The sequence below is a fragment of the Herpailurus yagouaroundi genome, unplaced genomic scaffold, assembly GCF_014898765.1.
Source record: "Herpailurus yagouaroundi ecotype Mexico unplaced genomic scaffold, PumYag 28, whole genome shotgun sequence".
Classification (NCBI taxonomy): domain Eukaryota; kingdom Metazoa; phylum Chordata; class Mammalia; order Carnivora; family Felidae; genus Herpailurus; species Herpailurus yagouaroundi.
The window spans coordinates 111,502,177-111,510,214 of NW_024412376.1; the positions used below are offsets into that span (position 1 = coordinate 111,502,177).

General features: G+C 35.1%; 1 protein-coding gene across 1 annotated transcript; it reads right to left on the reverse strand.

The window, feature by feature from the left end:
- Nucleotides 1-1,197: 1,197 nt before the first annotated feature.
- CSN3 (casein kappa) lies at nt 1,198-6,676 on the reverse strand. The gene is made up of 3 exons (XM_040476458.1): nt 6,623-6,676; nt 2,843-2,875; nt 1,198-1,659 (listed from the first exon to the last, which is right to left on the reverse strand). Exons 1-3 carry the CDS (start codon nt 6,674-6,676, stop codon nt 1,198-1,200), a joined length of 549 nt encoding a protein of 182 aa, XP_040332392.1.
- Between the last annotated feature and the right edge of the window lie 1,362 nt (nt 6,677-8,038).

The following is an 8,038-nucleotide window of genomic DNA, read 5'->3' on the forward strand; positions in this document are numbered from 1 at the left end:
TTTTATTGATCTTTCCCTTTAACTTCTTCCCATAAGTTGCAAGTTATTATTTTTTTTTCAACGTTTATTTATTTTTGGGACAGAGAGAGACAGAGCATGAACAGGGGAGGGGCAGAGAGAGAGGGAGACACAGAATCGGAAACAGGCTCCAGGCTCTGAGCCATCAGCCCAGAGGCCGACGCGGGGCTCGAACTCACGGACCGCGAGATCGTGACCTGGCTGAAGTCGGACGCTTAACCGACTGCGCCACCCAGGCGCCCCTTGTTGCAAGTTATTTTAGACTCACCCTTATTATTGGATCCAAATAATAAATGGGAATATTGGCATCATATTTAAGATTCTGAAAATATTCTTTTAGTATGTATGTGCTTTTTAAATTAAGAATTACAATTCTTTCATGGGTTTATCTTACAATATGAGAAATTTCAGGTGCCTAACTTCATGGGTCCTTTCTGAAATGATGTCTGAAATAAAGGAATGTATGGGAAATGTATTTCCTTTTATTCAATTTAGGGCAAAATTAGAGTGGAAGAACATGATCACATGTTTAAAATATATTTAAACTGACATTCTGTATAAATGTTCTAAGAAAATTTATGTTTGAGATAAGAAAAATCACAAGTTTTTACTTCATGTGTGAACAGAAATAAAGTAAAACTAATCGATTCTAGTCGTGTTCCAATTGTTGAAATTAAGTTTGATAATAAAAGCTCAAATTTTTCTTCATTTTGTAAAATAAGATATTTCATTTCTTACTGAAACAGAATCTACTATATCGATGGTATGGCACCACCAAAGTAAAATGATAATGAACCCATTTTGACTGCTCCTGTAACAGACTTAATTTGTCTATTGTACTATCTTAGATGTTATGATTGTACTGATGAATCCATGGATCTTGTCTGTATATTTTTAAAAAATTTTTATTAAATATTTTTTTAAAGTTTATTTATTTATTTTGAGAGAGAGAGGGCGAGTGAGCGAGTGGGAGAGGGACAGACAGGGAGAGAGAGAATCCCAAGCAGGGTCTGCACAGACAGAGCAGAGCCCAATGCAGAGGCTCAAACCCCTGAACCCGTGAGTTCATGACTTGAGCCGAAATCAAGAGTCAGAAATTTAATCTTGTCTTTATTATTTATTTTTGTCTTTTGCTCATTTACCTGTGATGTCATCTTCTTTGACGTTTCCTTAGAGTTTTTAGACCATGGTTGAAGCCACTGGAACTGTGGTAGTTTCAGGTGTGCTTGTGATGGTGAATTCTGAGGATGCTTCTGTAGTGACTACAGTGTTCACTATTGGTTCAGTGGTAGGAGTAAGTGTAGGCTCAGTAGTAGCAATGGTATTGATGGTAGGGTTGCCTGTCTTATCCTGAATTTTCTTTGGGGGAATGGCAATAAATGATGCAGGTAGGTGTGGGTGACGTACCACAGTGGGTGTGTAGGTGTTTGGCAGGACTTGCCACTGAGGAATTTGGACATGTGGCCTAACTGCAACTGGTTTTGCATAATATGGATAGGGCATATATTGATTATTAACTGGTACAGCTGGTTTATGTGGGTAGTAACTGGGCTCATAGTGAGGATAGTTACTCAGTACATAATGAACTGGGATATACTTGGCAGTTTTCTGATTAAGCAATCTTTCATCATTTTCACGGCACTGCAAAAAGAATACATTGTGCAGATGGTATAATTGTAGGTAGAATCTTAAATTAGAACTTTTTGAAGTAATATATTTTAGTATTTGACATTGAAGAAATACAATATTGGAAGCAGTGAACTCAACAACCATATTATTTTACAAGATACGGATTTGTACACTTCTCTTCCATTTCTTGATTTTCAACAAATATTAAAAATAATATTAGTTTCAAACAGATTAGATGAGGTAATCCATAATGTAAACCACATTGCCAGTTCTTGGCATATATGAATAGTGCTCAATAAATGTTGGGCATTATAATAAGTACAATACCTAGAAAAGTCTCATAGAGAGCTTTGACATATTATGCACAAACATAGCACATGCAAAGAAATATATGTGCACATATAGCTTTTAAAATATGTGTATATCTGTGTTCTTACCACATATTTGTAATTGTTTACAAATTTTATTTATCTAGAGATTAGGTTGAGGGCACATTTTTTTTTCTAAACTAATTATAGCAGAATAGTAAAACAATGTGATGTGGGAGGATTCCTGGATTTATACTTTGGATTCTTTATTCTTTTATTCTTTATTACTTTGGATTTTATTCACTAAAGATCACTTAGGGAATTTTCTGTTTTTATTTGCCTCTCTTCTATTGGTTATGTGAATTTATAAAAATATGTCATTAAATCTTCCCATGTAAATAAAAACAAATCAACAAATTACACTCCAAAGCAACTATTTCTCATGAAAGGAGACATATCTAAATGTGTTCATTCAAACATATTTGGAAAACAAAAAGAGGAAGTAAATGCAAGTGTATGAGAGGTGTTCAAAGATGGGTCAGAGAAGATCCTTCCCCCAGTCTTTAGTCAGGAGAGATATTAAACTTTACATTTGTTTTCCTTTTCTCCCCAATATTAAATTCTGAGCTAATTTTCTCATGCTGCAAAATATACATGAAAACCAAAAATACGTGACTCGGGTCATAAAAAGAATCCAAGATTTTCAGGTGAATATTGAGGTCAATTCATATGATTGTTTGCTGAAGTGATTTTTTTGGTAAAGATTATCATTTTATGGGGCTTATTTATTAATTTTTAGACAGAAGGCATTTACGTACCATTGAACTGTGCATAATATTATACTTTAGAGTTCATGTCTCTACAAGAAATAATTAAAAGAAACTTACAGTTGGTTGTTCTTGGTTTTGCACCTGTGCACCCTGCTGCAGTTCACAAAAATGAGAAATAAGTTTAAAAAAGCAAGGCAAAGTCCAGATTTTTTGTGGTTTAAAAATCTTTTGTACTAAAGACAAAACATTGTTTCTCTGTTTTTGCTTTAATATTGTAAAATATTGTAATGCATTCTCCATGGTTGTTTAATCTATAGGGTCTGTGAGCCACTCAGGAAGTGATAGCAATAAGCTAATTAAAATCTTTATAAATCACCACCTGGGGAGAAAATTTTAAGGTTGAAAATAGTATGATCATCTGACTCCTATGCCAACAAATATACATATTTGTTTAAATGGAAAATATGAATAACCTATATTCAATTTGTATTGAATTTACATTGTGTTTTTGGTTTCTTTTTTTGTTTGATTTTTGAATGTACATTATTATAAATAAGAGGGGCATTGAGCATAGTTTTTTCTGCTCTCCTACTAAGATAATTTATGAGGTTTATTTCGATTAAAGAACGGCCTCTTGTATAACATTAATATATAATGTTATATAAAAAATAGTGTTTTTTTAATCAACTTTCATTTGTTTTTATAATACTTTTCTTAATTCTGGATTGCAACATGCATAGGGAATCAGGAGTGAAAAAACAATTTCCATAGGCATATATATAGAGCTTTAAAAACTCACAAAGTTTATATAAACTTTTGAGATGAGGTTATAAGATTAAACATTTTTAAAAATGATAGATCTAGTTTAGGACAGTTCACACATATCCTTTGGATATAAAAAGACTCTTTTGGATGATGTTGGTACAGAAAATTAGAAATTTGATAAAATAATAAAACTCACGTATGTTGAGATAGAGATTTCTTTGCTCTAAATGCATTAAATTACTAAACTTACTAAATTACTAAATTAAAACTTAAAAGGTAATATGAATATTGTAGAAAGTTTGCATATACCCCCAAATTGAGATAATCTAGACATCTTCATATTATATCAATCTGTACATATGTTCCTAGTATATGTTCCTGTTAGTACACATATTGTATCTTGCTTTTTTTCAAGAAGCAATATCTCATCTTTTTTTCCCATTTATCATATAGTTTTTATACTCAAATATCTATATTCGAAAAATAAATGATAAATGATTCTGTCATGAAATGTTTATTCTTTATTGTTAACCGTTAAGACTTCTTTCAAAAAATGTTTTATTGGGGCGCCTGGGTGGCGCAGTCGGTTAAGCGTCCGACTTCAGCCAGGTCACGATCTCGCGGTCCGTGAATTCGAGCCCCCCGTCAAGCCCCGCGTCGGGCTCTGGGCTGATGGCTCGGAGCCTGGAGCCTGTTTCTGATTCTGTGTCTCCCTCTCTCTCTGCCTTCCCCCGTTCATGCTCTGTCTCTCTCTGTCCCAAAAATAAATAAACGTTGAAAAAAAAATTAAAAAAATGTTTTATTAATAGATAGATGAGTAACATCTGTATATGACTGTCCTTTTTAATAGTTTTCATAGATGCCTTAAAATAGTTTTAAAAAATATAACTTTTGGGGGTGACAAAAATCCTTTAATGGGAATTATCGGATTGCTGTACAGAAAAGTTGTGCCAACTTATAATTCCACCAGTAGGCTATAAGATTGTGCAATTCATCACATAATGTTAATAATAAACATTATCCTAACTATATTTGGAGAGAAGGGACAAATTAACATGTATAAGATACTATCACAAAATATGTATAGTTTTGATTGTTCACAAGATTGAATGGTAAAATCTATAAACTTTCATTCTTTTTGAATTATTTATTCATGTCCCTGGGGCTTGAAGCCTTTGTGAAAATGGGAAGAAGTGTTTGGGAGCTACAGTAAGCTCAAGTAGCTCAGGAAGAGGTTGCTATAGACCAGGCAGTTGTGGATCATGTGATACTGCGATTTATAATAAAAAATATATATTTGGTCTTCATTCCAGGTTCTGGCACAGTGCTGCTCCTAAAACCCTTGTGATTTCCCAAGTGATGGGCATGGGGTTGGGAAGAAGGTGTCTTTCATTATGTTAATGAAGTGGACCCCACCTAAGGATGGAGACTGGTTGCCAGAGAAACCAACCTTTTTTCTTTTTTCAATGTTTATTTATTTATTTTGAGAGAGAGAGAGAGAGAGAGAGAGAGAGAGAGAGAGAGAGAGCTCCAGCAGGGGAGGGGCAGGGAGAGAGGGGAACAGAAAATCCTAACTAGGCTCTGCTCTGGGAGCGCGGAATCTGACAGGGGGCTTAAACCTAGGAAACAGGAGATCAGACCTGAGCTGAAACCAAGAGTGGGATGCTTAACTCAGTGAGCTATCCAGGTGCCTCATGAGAAACTAACCTTTTGGTTTGAAGGTTGGGGCTTTCAATCCCACTCTGTAATCCTTTAGGGAGGGGAAAGGGATTGGAGGTTGAGTCAGCAGACAACAGCCAAAAATTTAGGCAGTCATCCCTATGTAAGGAAGCCTCCATCAAACCCCAAAAGGATGGGTTCAGACAGCTTCTGGGTTGGTAAGCACATGGAAATTCAGGGAAAGTGACTTTCTTGGAGAGGGCATAAGACCTCTGTACCCCTTCTTACATACCTTACCCTATGTATCTCTTCATCTGACTGTTCCTGAGTACATCCTTTTATGATAAACCAGTAATCTAGTAAGTAAAACATTTCCTGAATTCTGTGAGCTGCTCTAGCTGATTAACCAAATCCAAGGAGGGGAATGTGGAAAACTCCCATTGATAGCCAGTCTTCAGAACTACAGGCAACAGCCTGGGCTTGTGACTAGTGTCTGAAGTGAGAGCAGCGGGACAGTCTGAACCCTCAACCTGTGGAATTTGACACTGTCTCTGGGTAGATGGTTTCAGAATGGAGTTGGAATCTCTGACACACTGCTGGTGTCCAATAATTTCTTGGTGTTGTGTGAGAACTCCCGCTCCCAAACACATGTTGGCAATGTGTCCAGCAACCTAAAATAATAATTTTCTTATTTCAGTTTTAATCCTGATTATTCAGAGAGAAAACCTAGGTTCAAAATGTGCTGGTGGGCAAAGTAAAATGGAATTTCAAGGAATAAATGAAGTAAAATAAACGTAAAAGTCATAATAATTCAAAATTTTAAGGAGTTTGACTCTAAGAATTTACCTCATAGAATTATTTAATAAATATTAGCTTAAAAGGAAGTCTAAATTGAATAATACATGAATTATGAAACAAAGACTAGTACCTTCCAAAATTTATAATCTAAGAGATGGTCATCTAACATCATCTTATGTTTGTTTTCTTGTTCTTGCTATGGGCAAATAAGTGCCTGGGATCCCTGGATAATCTCTCTTTCTTGGATCTCTCTCTCTCTCAAAAAAAACAACACACTAAATTTTTTTTAAAAAGTTAAATAAAAAGAATTTATGATCCTGGGTTATGACTTATATATTTATTCTTTAGGAATTATTTTTAGAACATTTTATAACTTAAAAATATTTCCAGAATTGTTCTCTCTTTACCTCCCCAATGTATTTTCTGTATAGTATGAGAATTTTAAGGGTTTTTCATACATGTTAAAGTGTGATTTCTTAATTCCTGGGAGCTAAAATCATATCCAGAAGAACATGACTCTAATTTTATAATATAAAATCAATAAAACTTTAAGAAAATATAGCAAGTATGCAGTTACTTTGTTACATGAAATATAACTTAACTTTCCACAATAGAACTTTCAAATAAAATTTTCTTAAAATCTTAATACAAATTGATTAGATGAAATCAACTCACCAAAAATGGCAAGGTTAATGCAAGGATATTCACAACTAGGAAAAAAGTCTTCATCATTGCACCTGAAAGTAAATTAAAAAAAATTAAATTAAGAGGATTTGTTGTAATTTAGGACTGATTTGGGACAATATTTGCTTGTTTTGTTTTCTTTTTGGTTTAAGGAAAAACCAGATTTATGGGTAGATTTAGCCAGTGTAGAAAATATTTTATTGTATATTTAAAAAACAACAAACTTGAAATTAACAGGGTGAGTCTGATACAGGCTTTGCCAACAACTAGCATCAGTTTTAGGAAGAGAGTTACAACATACACAAATCAGTGTAAGAGGAAAGAAAGAAAGTGGAAAATTCCACAAGTGTTTCTCTACAGATAGAGGATTTTGGTTAAGAGAATCATCAAATTCTTTGTGTAGAAGATGACATATATATAGGACTTGTCCATGGAGAAGGATAGGGACAAAAACTTTTCAAGTAGAGGAGAAAGCCTTGGGAACACCCATGGACACTTTGAAGGGAGTGGTATTTTATAAGAAGGGAAAGATAAAGTTGAAAAGAAAGTTTAGGGCAGCAACGGAGAGGTCTTGAATGCCAGGTGAAAGAGTTAGGCATGGCTTTGTAAACAACAGAAACTAGTTGATAGGTTTTAGACTGGAGATGTTGGGACTATACATTCCTTTGGAAGACTGAGTTCAAGTCCAGTCCCTATCTACTTGAGTAACTTTAGCCAAGTAATTTCTCTTGCCTAGACCTTATCTTTCTAATCTATAAACTGAAGGTTTGAACTAAGTGATTTCTAAAATTCTATTAATTCCATGATTGATCTAATGGAAACAGGTAAGATGGAGGGAAGGGGTGGGGCCTGAGACTGCATTCTTTTTTAAAGTTTTTTTTTTTTTTTTCCAAACGTCTATTTACTTTTGGGAAAGAGAGAGACAGAGCATGAACGGGCGACGGGCAGAGAGAGAGGGAGACCCAGAATCGGAAACAGGCTCCAGGCTCTGAGCCATCAGCCCAGAGCCCGACGCAGGGCTCGAACTCACGGACCGCGAGATCGTGACCTGGCTGAAGTCGGACGCTTAACCGACTGCGCCACCCAGGCGCCCCGAGACTGCATTCTTTATAATATACTTCGGTAGTAATCATAAATGATATTATTAACTTGATTGTTTTAATAAGAAATATAAATATCATAATTACAGTGGTTTTGAATATTTAAAAAAGTAAATTAGTTTTATCCTTCTAATGGAATATAGGGTTGTCACACCTACTTATTTGACCCTTTTTTTAAAAGTTTATTTATTTATTTTGAGAGAGAGAGAGACAGAGAGTGAGCAGGGGAGAGGCAGAGAGAGGGGGAGAGAGGATCTCAAGCAGACCCTGTGCTATTAGTGTAGAGCCTGACACGGGGCTTGATCCC

Coding starts and splice junctions, on each gene's coding strand:
- CSN3 (XM_040476458.1), bottom strand. CDS start 6,676: ATGAAGACTTTTTTCCTAGTTGTGAATATCCTTGCATTAACCTTGCCA. Junction 2,876..6,622: donor CATTAACCTTGCCATTTTTG/GTGAGTTGATTT, acceptor GAACTGCAGCAG/GGTGCACAGGTGCAAAACCA. Junction 1,660..2,842: donor AAAACCAAGAACAACCAACT/GTAAGTTTCTTT, acceptor TTCTTTTTGCAG/TGCCGTGAAAATGATGAAAG.